We start from the raw sequence: 17,011 nt of genomic DNA on the forward strand, positions 1-17,011 counted from the left end.
AGGGCAATTTATATATTCATGCGCTGACAGGAAGTAACGAAATAATTATCAGTTAACTTCCTTTTAGCAATAGAACGAATTTATCTTATATCAAATTATATTCAGATCATAGTTTGAACCAAAGACACCCCTGTTTTAGCGAGATTTTAAAACTTCATTTTTGCACTATTTCTCACACGTGACAATAGACTTGTGTAACGTTTTCGTTAAACTACGGACACCCTACGGAAGCCCGTTGGTGCCACGTAGGAAAAATAGTTTATCTGGCGGCCGCCAGATAATTATTTGGCGGCCGCCACTTATTATCTGGCGGCCGCCACATTATTTTCTGGCGGCCGCCACATAATTATCTGGCGGCCGCCAGATAAAACCTGGCTTCCTGATTCGCGCGCATTTTTCAATGGGAGCTTTTTAGAGACCCAGACTTGTTAAAATACTTTTTTTTTAAAACATTTTGCCTAATATAAGCATTGTTGGTCTCAAGCATATCTATTGGTAACAACATCGTTAATGAAAGTAAAAAGCCAGACCTATTGCAACAAACAAAATATACTCAACAAATCGACAAGCATCAAATTTCTAACGTTATGCATTAATCTATAAAAAATATACGGAGCAAGCCGCCCCGGGGTTCGAAACCCCTACACCCACGTCTACACCAACAATCAGACAAACTTAGCTGCTTAATTTATGATAATTTTACATTTACATTTTACATAAGTATTCAGTTAACGGTCTAACAAATTCCCCTACCCGGGTTAATTCCCCTCTCTGTGTCCAATTAAACAATTAAGTCATGAATGAAAAGATTGGAAAAAGATTTTTTCTGGTGACAAAATAGTTGTTGTTGTTGAACATACTTATGAAATAAAATCCACCCACTTCCCTCCTCAGAACAGATCAGGTCTTCTCTGACCGATATCAAGAAATATAGTACATGTATATTAATTGTACTTATAAAACACTAACAATGAACAGTTTTATCCCTATGTTAATTGACATCGATTAAATGAGAAACAATAAAATTAAGAAAACAATAAGGAGGCTTTCATAGCATTTTACATTTTAAGTTTTAGATATTTAAAACCCATTTAAAATCTGTAGTGTAAACAATATTGATTGGGACTTGAGAGACGAATTTACGGGGATTATAACACTAAATGTCTCAGCTTCAGATATAAAAAGTTATGGTGTTCATACCTTTGAAATACCCCCCCCCCCCCCCGCCTCTAAATGAGGACCTTGGTACTTTTTGGTACCCATTACTAGTGTATACACCCCTGTGTATATAGTATACTTTTTAGAATAGTAACGAATAATCGCTCCTACTCCTCCCTCCAATTTTATTAACAATCAGTTATAATATGTAACTGTGTTGTTGTTATTGTGTTGGATCTTTATTAAATCCGCTGCCATACAGGCACGTAGTATCCGGGGGGGGGGGGGGTCTCGCCACAAACATCAATTTTCTAAAAATTTCAATTAAAAATTGAAATTTGAAGGAGTTGCCATTCCCCACTTCTTTGGGAGTATGCAAACAATAGTGAATTTAACAAAGTATGCCCCCTTTATTCAATAAAGTATGTACACGTGTATACATTGTATGCATCATGTTTGAGAAAAGTTAAATGATGAAGCACAGGAAATCCGAACGAAGCGTCATTGCCGAGGGGTTCCGGCAGTGCCGGGAAATTGAGTCAGTTTAATGTATACTTAGTGGTTTTATAGTAATCCTTTTATATGGATCATAACATCCAGAAGCTTTAATGTAAAAAAAATCCGAGTTAATTTACGCAGCAATATTCCTGAATAGAATCAAGAAGTTAATTAGATGATAACAACAGATAAATACAAAGATGGAGAACTGAAACAAATGTAGATCTGTTACATATAGCATCATTGTAATGAGAACAGTAACACGTTAACACTAATCGCTTAGCATTGGAAAAAAATAGCTAAGCGTTACACCAACAGTTTATACTATTGTAAAGTATTATAAAATAACAAATCTAGCTAACCGTTAAACCACGGTTACATGTATACACTATTGTAAAGTATTATAAAATAACAAAACTAGCTAACCGTTACACCAACAGTTACATGTATACACTAGTGTAATGTATCATAGAATAACAAACTAGCTAACCGTTACACCAACAGTTACATGTATACACTATTGTTCAGAATCATAAAATAACAAACTAGCTAACCGTTACACCAACAGTTACATGTATACACTATTGTTCAGAATTATAAAATAACAAACTAGCTAACCGTAACACCAACAGTTACATTTATACAATATTGTTAAGTATTATAAAAAAACATACTAGCAAACCGTAACACCAATAGTTACATATATACACTATTGTTAAATATCATAAAATAACAAACTAGCTAACCGTAACACCAACAGTTACATATATACACTATTGTTAAGTATCATAAAATAACAAACTTAAGCTAACCGTAACCCCAACAGTAACATATATATACACTATTGTTGAGTATCATAAAATAACAAACTAGCTAACCGTAACACCGCCATTAGAAAGAATTATATACACTTCTCGTTGAGTATAACTAACTAGGTACTCCTAACCTGTCCCTTTCATATTCATATTCAGGCACGTTACCAATTACTTGTAACTAGCTAATTGTAACACCGCAATGAGAAAAAAGATATTCACTACTCGTTAATTAAATAGCTGTTCCTTTCTTTTTTTCTTTTTCTTTTCTTTTTTTTTTTTTTTGAAAAACAAAATTACTAATGTATTTACTCTGAATGATGTATCATCTCACACACCTGGATCCTAACGTATTACATCCTTTCTTGGAAATGAGAGATTGAGACGACTGTGATAATTTTACACTTTAAAAATAGAAACGGTAAGAGCATGCCCGTCTACAGGTAAAGTAAAGTGACCGTCAATCACTACGTTCATCATGCACAGATCTAGGAGTGTCCACCCCGAAAAATTAACGTAGGCCTTGTCCGGACACCCCCCCCCCCCCTGGAAAAATGTACTTAGTAAAATTACCGCAAATAGGCATTAGAACCCCCCAGCCACACCCCTGCTACCCCTCCCCCCTTCGCCTTGGAATTTTTAATTTGGTCCACGCATGAAGTTAGTGGTGCTCAGAAAAGAGCAGTATAAATGTAATAAACTGAATTGTTGATTTACATCATAGGAGCCACGTAGGAGACTAAAAAAGATTTTAAAAACCCAAATAAAACCGTTTCATTCATAACAGCATTCGTAAATAAAAGATCCATGGGCCACACTGCTCGCCTGATTAACAAATCAAGCAACAACCATAACGTACTAATATGTTTTACGGTGCTACCGTTCTGGCGAGCGCAGCAAGAATTACACATACCTTGCATCATTGTCAACTTATAGTTTTATTTAGGTATCAACGAAGATCAAAGAATTTTTGAGAGAGTATTGCTCTACAATAAGTATGCCAAAGGTACTAATTTTAATGGTTATGATACATACAGCGCAACCCCCTTCCCAGAGAGAGAGAGAGAGAGAGAGAGAGAGAGAGAGAGAGAGAGAGAGAGAGAGAGAGAGAGAGAGAGAGAGAGAGAGAGCGGTGCCCCTTTTTAGGTATGTAATTTCCCACTTTTAAATTTAATGGTCTGACTATATGCAATATCTACATACATTTTTTAACTGTTTATTTTTTCATTTTATTCTTTTTTATTTATTTCAAAATGTCCTATTGTTTATTTCCTCCCTACTCATGCATGCACAATTAGCTTAAAAATGGATCGATATGACAGTAAAGTATGGCTCTTGCTAATATATATACATAAAATCTCTATATTAAAAAAATTAAAAACAAATCATACGTCAATGAGGCAGGTATCGCAGTCTATACTGAAATAGCTAGTACACGCATTACAGATGTTTGATCCACCTCTAAATATCGCGGGAAATATGGCGCGAGTGCACTGTGACGTCATCCATGACTTTACTCGTCTTTGTTTACGTTTCTCGACTCAATACGGAGGTATGGAAGCATGTAACAAATCTTTTGAGTCTCGCCAAAGCATATGCGGTACTCAAAACGTGTCTTCAGACTTTAAGTCACTGTAAATAACGAGTTAAAAGTCGGCCATTTTTGGCATAGCACCACGGGTGAAAACATTAGAGAGCAGCGCCGGCGAGCTGCGCTCGCTATTATCTTCCTCACTGTATACCAAGTTCCTATCATTTTTTCAATTCTTCAAATTCTATTTGTTTTTACAAAACGGTCTCAAATTGTTAGATGTGTTTGATAGATAAATAGTGTTTAATATCAATAAGGAGGACAGGGCTCAGTGGTCCTTGACGTTAGGCCAGTTACCCAAATGTTGCTGGTTCAAACCCGCTGTAGTCACTTGATGTTGTGTGTTGTGCCCGTAGACTTTATCTACATTATCTTAGTTAACCCCGCTAAAATTGGGTACTGACATTGACTGGGAGTTTTTTTTTTTTACATATTTTATTGATTACTCAAAACGAACAGAAACAAGTTCTAAGAACTTAGAACCATTTTAACAAGGCCTTGGACTTTCCGTAGGATGTAGCTATCATTTCTTGCGTCAAAACATGTTAAAAATGACGCTGGATTCAATTGAAATATACACTGATTGTGTAGTCTTAGCTCAAAAGCCAGACAAATCGTGTTGATTTCAATGAGCTTTCACTCATGAGTGGGCAGCAATGAAATAGACAGGTATACGTCACATTGCTGTTTTACACAACTACCCAAAGTCCAAGCTCCTGTTATAATGGTTCTACTTGTTCTTCTCCTTAAAAAGCTGGAAGTTAACCTGCGATGGACTGGTGTCCCATCCACTAAGCACCATAGAAACAAAGGATAAGCACCGGCCTAATGCGCCTTCATGGCAATAAACATAAGGATTATGGAATCATTCTTTGAGTTTTATAAAGTGATCATTACACTTGGCATCTGATCAAATCCAATACAGCCCAAAGGGCTTTATGATTGATTTAATCGGGCACATGATCGAATCCAAAAAAGCCCAATCGGCTCTATGATTGAATTAATCGGACACGTGATCAAATTTGTTTAATAGCCCAAAGGGCTTTATTATCCAATGGATCATGCTCTTACTGAGATGGTCATCACCATTAAAATCAAAGAATAATCCCATATTTACATAATTTGTTAATGATTATATACTTTTTACACTAGCTACCCTTGTCATTCAAACCCTGCTTGTTCCAAAGTAGTGTACGTCATTTGTCCCAATAGTGTACGTCATTTGCCCCTACATCGTAAGTCATTTCACACAAGTATATCGATTTATTTTCAAGTGCATTACCACACAGTGCAAAGCAATTGCCTGCATGATACTGTTGAACATACCCATTTCAGGAAATGTATTAGTGATGTTATTTTCGATAAATAAAAACACTCGTAGTTTTATCTCAAAAATACTGGAAAATGTAAATATTTATGTTTAAAATAAGTGGTATCTATCGGGACTATAAGACTTTCGGTAGAACGTCACTAATAATTTTGTTTTACCTAAAATAGTTTTAAAAAGACGTTGGTTTTGAGTGAAATATACACAAATTGCGTAGTCTAAGCTCAAAAGCCACACAAATACTGTTGATTTCAAAGAGCCATGGCTGGCGGGGTGGCCATCAATGATCAGGTCTAAGTCACATTGCAGTTTAGCACAACTATACAAGGCTCTTTCTAAAGTGGTTCTTTAAGTTGTTCTCACTGTTTATCATTAAGCATCACCACCACATCACTGATACGAACAATTTTTACATTTCAGAATGAAAATTGTTATCATAGTTGTGACCCCCATTTTCTAACTTAAGGAGTCATGGTTTGAAACAAACTTAAAACTACTGTAAGTGCAATCTTCCATTTAGATTAATTTCACAAACTCTATTCTATGTACATGTTCTCTTTAGAAAGTATTCGTAAAATAAAATTACTTGCATTTCTATTCCACTATGGCAGACCATCTAACCCACGTGTTTTATGGAAATAATACTTGAATTTGTTTCAAACAAGCTCAATAAATTGCGTATTTATTTTTTTCATTATCTTTTGCATTTCTAAGAATTTTAACCTCCATAATGAGACCTATTTGATATTCCTTGTGTAAGGAAAAATTTTTAATAGGCCAAAATTTCGATGATGATATTGACTACCGGTTAATATTCTCCCTTTGAAAAAAAATTCCTTGAGTAATCTTGATCTTACAAGGATACTTTTGCCTATTTTTTAGCTAAAAAATGCAAAAATAATTTCTGACAAATAGAAATACTCCAGTTATATTTATGTTTAATGTGAACAACAGATATTCTGAACATTATAACATTATGCAGAGACTATTTTCATCTTCTCTTTAGGATAACTTAAGCTCAAGCTATAAAATGATCAAATGGCAGTGGTGTTATTTTGTCATTGCCACCAGTCACTGACCAATCACAGTTATAGTTACAGTTATAGTTTTTATAGCAACAACTGACCAATCACTGATCATGCAGTTACAAAACACAAGACTTTTGAATGAGGGTAAGACGATTTATTTGTCATATACAGACAGATAATGCTCTGCTTTGGTAGATTTTGTTTACAAACATAAAACTATGCTAAGAAATACTGGCTGTCAATCAAAGTTTAAAGTTTTCCTTAAAGTGCCAGGTAAATATGGTGGGAATAATTTAAGCCTTTAACATTTATCTGTGAAATGAAAGGATTGTCAGTTACAAGTAAAACGTTCTCTATTAAAACTATCTGCTTTTGCCTGAAAAGGCTCAACACAGTTAATTAAAGTCAACCATAATGACAAAATGAAGGAATTAAAACAAAAAATATATTAATAATAATAAAGCACCGTTTAAGTGTATGAACGTACATTGTATATAAAAAGGCATAATTATACCGAGTTCATTCAAACATGGCCATGTACACATCACTACTTAAATAAAAGCTCAACTGACAAACAATTGTTAATATACATTGACAACAAAAATCCAGTTCAGTTAATTGTTTTTTCTGACATAGACATTGTTCATCGTCAGGTATCAACATCTTGAGACTGACCAATATATTGATGAACCACAGGTTGTAAAAGTCTCATCAACAATAACACAAATGTATCAATATTTCACATGAAATTCAGGCATATGAAAAACCCAGCCATTATAGAAAACTAGCAAGGCAAGGGAAATAACTACAAGTCTACAAAACTTCTGCTTATAATGAATTATGACCTCACAGAAAATTAACCAATCTGAATTGATAAATCACACATAGCTTAAGTCTGTATTGTATAAACATGAAATTACAATTTTTCTGTATTATTTATATAGAAAAAAATTCATGACCGAAATCTGAACTAAGGATGTTAAGTACATCATCAACAAAATTGCACCTCAAACACAAATGATTTTACTTAAATTAGGGAGCCTGTACAAAGGCACTTTAGAGCAAACCTATTCATGGCAGAATCTCAAAAAAAAGATTTCATCAAGGAACAGAAATTGTCTAAGGCCTCAAATACTAATCATTAATCTATAAACAAATACTAATCATTAATCTATAAACAAATACTAATCATTAATCTATAAACAAGAAGTTTTGGCGTAGCTGGGAACAGAAAATCAAAGAAACAAAATGATAGTCAAAAACTGAATTAAATCAATGAACAAGTTTTATGCAACATATTCAAGCAATATCTTTTTTTTTTCAAAATACTCAAACCAGCAAATCGCGCTCATGTTGATTTACATTTGGATCAAGGGATTTCAAAATTGCATTTCATGCAAAAAGATAAAACATATATTACAAGCCATTTACCCATAGTTCTCTAACACCCCCCTTCCCAACTTCAGACAGGATACACAAATGAAGATAAAATTGGCCGACCAATCAAGTTACTTTATTTGTCTTCTTAAAGACTATACAGTCCCACAGTGCGGAATCACCGATGATTTATATAAAAATAAATTGTGACCTATTTGTTTATGGAATTGTGTCACTCGTAATTTTGGTTTTCTTCATTATTTTCGTCGCGGTTGATATCCTCTCGTTCATCGCCCCAGTTGGTCGGAGCTCCGCCTTTCTTCATCATAATCTCTCTCTTCCACTCTGGAACATCTGCCAATTCTTTCTCCATTTGTGCCTGCATTTCCAGTTGTCTTCTCCTTGCCTCTCGCTTTCGTTCCTCTTCTTCCCTTTGCTGGAAACAAATCGAAAAAATAAAACTGGTCAATTATCACTTTTTTTTAAAACCAATTTTTACTTCCATTTTACTGCTGACCAATTACAAATGGATTATTACCTATTTGTCATAAAATTTTAAATAAAGATTGTTATTAAATAAAAATCTTCTGTTTTACAGAACCCTAGATTTCAAATGCAACAAATGTTAGTTTAATAAAACAGAGATAAAGTTTGTAGCTTTGTTTAATTGTTACTTTAGATAGAATTACAATTCAGATAGGGGACATTCTAAGTATTTCATGCTGTTTCATGCTCTTAATTAGTGTTTACATGCTCATCAAGGACAAAAAATTTGAACATTCAGGCAGTAAGGCTGAAATAAAGACATTGTATTACGATTCAGTACCAGTCTCGGCATCGGTTCCATAGAGAGAGCGGATGAATTGTCAGTGTCACAAGAAATGGCTGAAGGCTTTAATACTAGTTTGTAAAGAAGTGGTAAGCTTACTAATTTGTAGACAGAGAGTATAGAAATTTGCATGAAGATATTTGCAATATAAGATGTTCATGTGAAGTTAAACACAGATGCTAGGTCAATGGAACTTTCATTTGTGACAATATGGATGAGGGGTAAATATGTAATCTCCATGATTCAGATATTGCGGTTATCATAGCTGTTGAAGTGTACATCAGTATGTACAGTGGGATACAGTGTTAAGCAGAACAAACCTGGTCAGCCAATCAAGACAGTTTCTGATCAGAGTAGTAAGCTTCAGGGAGAACTACAAAGGCTTACTTCATCACTGCTTTGGATGATCATCCCATCTTGTGGATCATCCATGCTTACTTCATCACATGACCCACCCTTATCACAGACATCAGGAGATGAATTCCCAGCTTCTTGTTTAATAGTGCTCAGATCTTGAGACCCACGTCTGCCATGCAATTGCTGTGACCCTGTGTCATTGATTTGGACAGTGGGGTCTTTTACATGAGGCTGGTCATTGTCATCTTGTTTAGGAGACATTTCAACACTGTAGTCATGTGGTGAACTATTTTCATCAAGTTGATCAGTGCCTGAAGGAAACTGAGATGGTGACTTTTTCTGAATTCCTTGGCCACATGAATTCATTTCATCGTCTTGGTCATATAATGTTTCCGTTTTGCTTTGATCAGAGCAATCATCAAGGCCATGTGATGTGATCTGATTGCATTGCTCATGTGACCCAATTTCATCATGATGCCCATTTGTCCCTCTATCATTGCCCAGTTGCTGAGAGTTATAAACCTCCTCACTTGACACCTGAGAAGACCTGTTCTCCTCACTCTGAGGTTGACATGTTGATTGAACCCTATCTTCCACAGTTGGTTTCTCCTGACACATATTTTGTGATTCAGCATCAACCATTGACCTAGACCTGTTATCTACACTGCTCTGATTCTCCAAGCCCACATTTTCTGACTTAGCATGAACCATTGACGTAGTCATGTTGTCTTCACCCACTTGTTCTACACCGATTGTTTGATCTATATCAGTCTTCTGTAAGATGCAAATATACAAACTAAGCACTAGGAGTGGTGTACTAGTATCTGGGTTTTAAGAGCGTTTTGCTGTCGGGGTGTTACTCACACAAATGTTGTAAGGTTTTTACAATCAATAAGCTAGAGTATCAGCCATTTCAAAAATTTCCATCATGAAAAATGAAAACTCAATCCTTACACCTGTTATGTCAAACTATATATACAAAGAGTCAGAGAAGTTAGATCTGTTTGTAATCAAACACAAACTTTCAGACTTCGCCAGACATGCTCGTTTATCTTTCGGTTAATATATGCAAGAAATTGTCATCCATGATTGTCAGTTGTCATCAATTCATGATTATAAGTCAGTTCCTTACCTCATGTTACTTTTTCCTATATTTTACCTTAATAAAATCTCATTTGGTCAATAATTTTTAAAATTTATTATATCAGCCTAAAAATTGCAAAATAATAAAATGATAATTTTCTTTTGCTTCCTTTGTATTCTTGCTGTCTTACTTGTACAACAAAGCTCATTGAAAATAGTTTTTTAAAAGGATTTTCGCATTTAGAAAATGATTTTTTTTTTATCTTTTGATTTTCAAAAAATAAATTTTCTACCAGCATAGACCCTGGTTATTTCCTTACATCATTTGTGACTTTGACAGGATTCTTTGGCATGCTAGTAACAGGTGGTGATTCTGGTTGCTTGGTTACGGGTGATTTTTCTGGTTGCTTAGCAACAGGTGGGGAAACGGGTTGCTTAGTAACAGGGGATACAGGGTTTTTAGTGACAAAGGTTGTATTATTGTTGGTTTGGGTTTCATCGAAGGACTGGCGTTTCTGTAACACAGGTTTTATCTACAACAAAAAGAACAAATTACACAGACCACAATATCATACACACAGATACGGTAGTTTACAATATTCATATTTACTCACTGTTCTAATAAAATCTTTCAACAAAGGGTATGTTGTGTAGGTAATATCAATTATCAAAATACACATAAATGATCTACCTGAATCCAGTTTAATGCTGGCTATAACCATAAAAGTATGAAAAGTTTGTTCTACCATACAAGAGGTTTTTATACTGTATAACTGAAATGAGTTAATGGCTGCATAGCTAGCCAACAAGAGATTAAGTTCATTGTCTTACAAAGATTTCTTGGAACAAATGCCTGGAGAGCAGCCATACTGCAGTGTTTCCGTATCTCGATTGACAAAATGAGAATATATCTGAGATAGAGATATGTCAGAAGACAGAAGATGAAAAGATAGAAGAAGAGGAGTGAAGAGATTCTCCATCTAGGTACTAATAGTAACACTGTGTACTGTCAACAGACAATTTGTAACTCAGAGTCCTGCAGTTTGTGGGGGTGGAAGGGAATTTTGGCCGACACTGATATCAAGGGAAGGATCGTAGAATTGACATTTTTGTCGCTGGAAAGACCAACAAATTAATCAACAAGCTCAGGCAACATCTTGTGCTGAGAAAAACTATTCTTTTACAGGATTCACCCCCCCCCCCCCCCTTCCCCCAAAAAATTGTTTATCATTCCGGAGAGAGAGAGGGAGGCAGTTTAAGTGAAAGAAAACATATCTATGAAAATTCTGGGTGAAAAATAAGTGGACAAACAGCCAAAATTGTGTTTTTTTACCTCAAGTTTTGCAATAAAAGCAATTTCACCTGACCAATGGTAGAAAAATTGGTTTGAGGAAAAACTTTAGGAACAAGGGATGGGACTTTAATCCAGGATAATCAGATCACATCAACCAAACAGCTGACATCAATCAATATCTGCTGAAGAATTGCTGAGATATAGATTGACCATTTTTCCTGGGTGATTTTTCACTGAAAAACCTCAAATGACCTCCTTTTTATCACATTCTTCACGATGAACAAGATTAATTAACAAGGATTCAAATGTTGTATGATGGTAGCTTATACTGACAATCACTGTTTATTTCATTTGAATCACATGACAACTGAAATCACTTTTTGCTTGAAAAAATATAAAATTTAAAGGAAAAGGTAATAAAATTGGGTTTTCCAAAGAGCCTTTACAAAATTTTATGGACAATAATTTGTATACTGTAAATTCTAAAAAATTTAAAGTCTGCGTGGATTGGTTTTCGCAATTTAACAAGGATTTAAATTCTTTGCTTTTAATAAGGAATCTACAGTAGTACCTCACTAAATCTACTTTATATTTGATATATTTCATAAAATCTGATTAAAATAAAGAGAAAGAATGCCTTTTCTTTGTCATTTGGGGTTTTCCAGTGTGGTACAAAGAGAAGTATGTATAAAACGGAGGCTTACTTTGGCCGTCTTTGCTTGCTCCTTCTGCTGCGCCTGCAAATACAACACATCACAATGCAGTCTACGCTACTTCTAACTAAGGTCATTGAGCATTCATGATTTTAGTCACATGCTTTTAGTATTCAAACTCACTGCAAATTCAAACCCTTGAATTTTATCTAGTAATTGAAAAAAAACATGTACTAGCATGAATCAGTACTACGGTAACTACTCAAAATAATTTTTTTCCAAAAAATTTCAAACCATCTTATTGTTATCACATTATTGTCTTTCACAATGGAAGTTTAAAAAGATGAGTGTATCAAATTACTATATTTGTCCCAGGTTGAAGCAATGCTTGTATTTCACAAAAAACACTGTATTAGCTTGTTTCACACAGATCAAGACAAACCATCCATATAATTAACTTTTTAATTCATGGACTTCTTTGCAAGTTAACAAAAACTTCACAACACACATCTTTTTTTTCTGGTTGAATCTTTACATCACATGCAATCATTGAATTCCTAAGGGACTTTAGTTAGTGGGAAGGGGAGATAATGCATGGAAAGTCAGGGGCAGATAACTCTTACTGCTTGTGTCATAGCCGAATCCTGTTCCCGCTTTTGCTGTTCCTTCTTCTCTAACATTTTTTTCTTCCACTCAGGGACATCCTTCCACTTCAGGGCCTCTGCCTTCTTCCGCCTAAGCTCCTCCTACAATTCACGTATGAATTCAGGATTCAAGGTAAAAAATTTCATTTAAGTTTCACAATAAGATGAGCATGCAAGGTACACAATCTGAATCATTTATGCCAGTTTCCAGCTTGTAAATAAATGAGTATCAGTTGTTTACCACATATTCCCTGACTTTTTCTTCATTTTTCTTGATGATCATGTCTTTTTTCCAGTTTGGAACGGCGTTAGTAATCGGAACGTAACCAGGGATTTGACTGTAATCTGAAATTGCACAGCAAAAAAAGGATGACAAATGCAGGAATAAATTGTATGTATAGCAAACTTACATTGTAATGAACATCATAGCATATAGCAAAATATTTATAGTAAGTTTTCAAGATTATAGATTTCACTACATTGCATACACATTTAAGCATTAGTAAGAAAGAACTGATTATAGCAATGTCTAAATTGTTACCTTGAAGGTTTACAAAAATATATTTTCAGAATAGAATTGAATGCTCAATTGTCTTCATAAAAAGAATTGAAAAATTCAATTTTATTAAAGTTATTAACACTCAAAACCTAGCTGGTATATTTGTACATACCAATTTCATCTAGATCGATGTCCATATTGTCACCAATATCTGAAAGAGATAAAATGTTGCTTAGAAATCAATGTTTGGGCAAATTTTGACTTCAAATTGCTTTTCACTTCAATTTCTCCCAACTAGTGGAAGGGCAGATAACTCTTCCAGAACACAGCTGGAGGATTTCCACACAGCTGGATGTGGTGAGGAACCGATTCCTTGACGTTTTTTCGTGTGTTTCCAAATATACCGACACAGCCTCAAACCCCGCTAAATCATCTTCTACCTTTCTGCCTCATTAAATCATGACTTCTAGGGAATTTCTCCCATCAGCCTCCTAAAGCATTGCCAAAATCCAGCGAGTGTGAAAAAGTACACACTTCATTCAGAGCTAAAGAGAAAGGATTTCTGTGTACGGCCGGTACATGTTATCTAGAGGCCTATGATTTATTTGGAAGTTTATCACTTAAGCTTACATCTCCATCAACATTCCAATGAAGGACAATATCCTGTTAGAATATAATGACCAGATATCTGGCTCCACTACACAATAATCCAACTTTACTTCCATCTTCTTAATTATTTCATAAATAAATGATTTTCCAATAAATTGTTTTACACTATTTGAATCAAATCCTGTAAGAAAATAAGCTGCAGCTTCAACCTGATAAGGTTATGAAGACTTCTTTGTCATAAAAACTCAATAACAGGGTGTGATTCTCCTATTTGAGTTTGCTGTAATTTATAACAGTCTGACAGGTTGATACAATCTTACAAGCAATTTCTATCATTTTTTAAGATGACGAATGATTAAATTTAAATCAGATTTCCATTTACAAGTCACAATCTTGATTAATTAATAAGATTGTATTAATCTTTCTTCTGCCTCCATCGACAATGTACATTTTTTTTTTTCAATCAAGGCCACACCCTATGCCACAGTACAATTGAAACACACACAATATAGTCACTGCAAATTTCCCAACCACCCCAGATCCATCTTGTCCTAATTTAAATCACATGCTTTAAAACTGAATTGTACAACAGTAAAATATACCAGTGGCTGAATAGTCCAAAATTGATCTTCCACAGCATGAAGATATTACACCTGACTAGCTCCTAACCCAGGGATGTCACTTCATACTATTCTGTTACCACGACAACCCTTGTGTATGTACATTGGTTTCCGTTTAATATTGATTTATAACATAAAACATTTTTTTGCACCAATGTATTACAGTTCAATAGTTCAAATTATCTACAATTATGCATATTGGTCATAAAATATCAATTATTGCAGGGATTCTAATGTTTGAGATACTACTTGTCATAAGTAACAATCTAAAGGTTCGTATAGTGAGACAGGGATGACTGATGGGTAACAATCATTCCTATTCCTTACATAGTTCTCTCTCTCTCTCTCTCTCTCTCTCTCTCTCTCTCTCTAACAGAGAAAAAAAGAGCATGGAAGAGGAATGCCAGGATGGGGGGGGGGGGGGGGGTTGAAAAATGTGTTATTGATTCATTAGAAGCAAATGACTGTCATTTTCTGGTTCTGCCCTCCACAGACACAATGATCAAGCTACCATTTGTCTGTATCTGAATATGTTCATATATTATAACTTGTGGCATCATCATCATCCCTATGAACATATAAACAGGCATTTATGCATGTATTTATTTACAAATTAGAACTTAAATGCTACCGATGAAATTAATTTACTACAAACCAGGACAATTTTGGCTACCCACAAACATTGACCCCCACAAATGAAAATGATTCAACAGTACCTCCTCTAACATTTATATGGTTCTTGGGCAGATGAAAACATATTTTAAGTTTAATTTTTCTTACAGATGTGAAACTTATATGCTGCAATTGTGAATTCTATATTTTTGCAATATGAGGAATCACAGAATTAAGTATACTTGTGTAAAATAAGTGATCTAAATCATTTTTCTGGTCATTTTTCCGATTCCATGTGGTTCAACTAATGTTGATGAAACTGTTTATCTATCTCACACTCCAAAGTGTCTACAAGAGTGTGAATGCTTCTGTCCATCTGTTTATAATCTCAGTTGTGGAGTGCCAGACATTTTCAACATAGCAACTGTTGTTTCAGGAAGTGTCCCTTTATTAAAGGCAGGTCATTCAGACAGGAAGCTGACCTCGATTTATGACCTTGACCTACCTGCCATTGACCCTATAATAAACGTTCCTATATCATGATGTTAGATAGATGAACATGGTCAAAGTTGCAAGCAACAGATAAAGAGAAGATCAAACAAAAACAAAGAGATGAAGAGGCAGAAAAAGAGATGGAGAGACAGATGGACACAGATAAAGAGAAAGGGACAAGATGGTAAGACAAGAACACACTACAGATCATAAATCTGTGGGGCAATATAAGTAAGATCCCTGTAACTCTTAGAATCAAGCAAATGTTTGAAAAACTGTGTGTAAAACAATTTGGCAGCTGGTACACAGTTAATAGTGAGTGTTTTTGTGTGTGTATATATAAATCTGGTTTGTTTGATTGTCTGTGTTTAGTACTGACAGAATATTTACGATGTTTATGTTACAACTTAATCTAAACAATCCATGAGCTGCCTATAAATCATCTATAAGAAAGCAGCCAATATATATGCAGTAAAGCCAAGCAACCTCTAGAAGATAGAGGTGTTTGTCACTACATGAAGTCTTCTATAAGTCTTCTATACAGCTCGAGCAACCTTAGGAGTGAGAGGTGATTATCATTCACCATTGTTCGAGATGCACATGACAAAAGGGGGTGTTGTGTAACAATGATGAAAATTTCCAGGTTCTTCAACGACAAAGAACAAAGAGCCAGACAGTAGAACTGCTTGGTTTATCATATACTTAGATCTACTATTTGGTTTTTATTTCTTCACAGAAATGACCATCTCTAAGAAATTAATCTAATCAGCATCTGTACATCTGTAGCTGCTTCACAGAGTATGTTTCATGTTGTTGTGCCAAAGTTTATTTTTGATCAAAGCAATTCCAAGTGGTGAGAAAGGGTCAAATCCAAATGATGTATGGGGCACAGATGTAAACAAATATGCCAGAATATTTTTCTGCACTGCAGGTAATTGACCAGATCCATGCTAATAAACAAAATCAAATAAAACATTTCATGTTTAGAAGAAAGAGAATTTAAAATGTAGATTTGGGGGGGGGGGGGTAGAGGCTTTTTTGTATATTTTTTTCACATGTTCATAAGGACCTAACTTCTCAGATTAACCTGTATTGTTACAGAATTAATAATGTTTTATGTTTTGATTAAAGATATAAGGTGGTGCAGGTAAGGTCCATGACACTAAAATCTACAATATGAGCCACAAAATCCTACTTGCATATACTCGGAAGTATCATCTATGTGTTATTTAATATTATCAACAGCTAATATACAAATATGAACTCCTCCCTCCAGAAAACAAGTTCCCCCATAGCCCACATTACTTAATGACTGTGTTTTATCTACATGTTGTGTACTAATGTAAAACATGTGTGTAACACAGAGAATTGTATGTAAACAAGTACCCCCCCCCCCCACCCTCACCATCAGCAGTCAAGATTTAGATTATCATGCTGGGCTTTCAGTAAATAAACAGTAAATAATGTCAGGGCAAACCAAACAGAGAGAGAGAGAGAGAGAGAGAGAGAGAGAGAGAGAGAGAGAGAT

At 34.9% G+C, this 17,011-nt stretch overlaps 1 protein-coding gene across 10 annotated transcripts in view; it reads right to left on the reverse strand.

Annotated features, from left to right (window-relative positions):
* Window positions 1-6,546: 6,546 nt before the first annotated feature.
* The window catches only part of LOC128179622 (unconventional myosin-XVI-like), a 43,672-nt gene continuing 33,207 nt past the window's right edge, over window positions 6,547-17,011 (reverse strand). For 3 of the 10 annotated variants that reach the window (XM_052847112.1, XM_052847109.1, XM_052847110.1), the window contains 7 exons: window positions 13,323-13,361; window positions 12,893-12,996; window positions 12,631-12,753; window positions 12,059-12,091; window positions 10,381-10,593; window positions 9,008-9,751; window positions 6,547-8,227 (listed from right to left, as the gene is read on the reverse strand). In XM_052847112.1, coding sequence (XP_052703072.1) covers window positions 8,024-8,227; window positions 9,008-9,751; window positions 10,381-10,593; window positions 12,059-12,091; window positions 12,631-12,753; window positions 12,893-12,996; window positions 13,323-13,361 — 1,460 coding nt within the window. In that variant the 3' untranslated portion in view covers window positions 6,547-8,023. Of the gene's footprint in view, window positions 8,228-8,940; window positions 9,752-10,109; window positions 10,137-10,380; window positions 10,594-10,751; window positions 10,773-12,058; window positions 12,092-12,630; window positions 12,754-12,892; window positions 12,997-13,322; window positions 13,362-17,011 lie in introns of all 10 variants that reach the window. The other 7 variants (XM_052847115.1, XM_052847113.1, XM_052847111.1 and 4 more) reach the window with 7 other exon arrangements.

The sequence above is a fragment of the Crassostrea angulata genome, chromosome 4 (genome assembly GCF_025612915.1).
Source record: "Crassostrea angulata isolate pt1a10 chromosome 4, ASM2561291v2, whole genome shotgun sequence".
NCBI classification, from domain to species: Eukaryota; Metazoa; Mollusca; class Bivalvia; order Ostreida; family Ostreidae; genus Magallana; species Magallana angulata.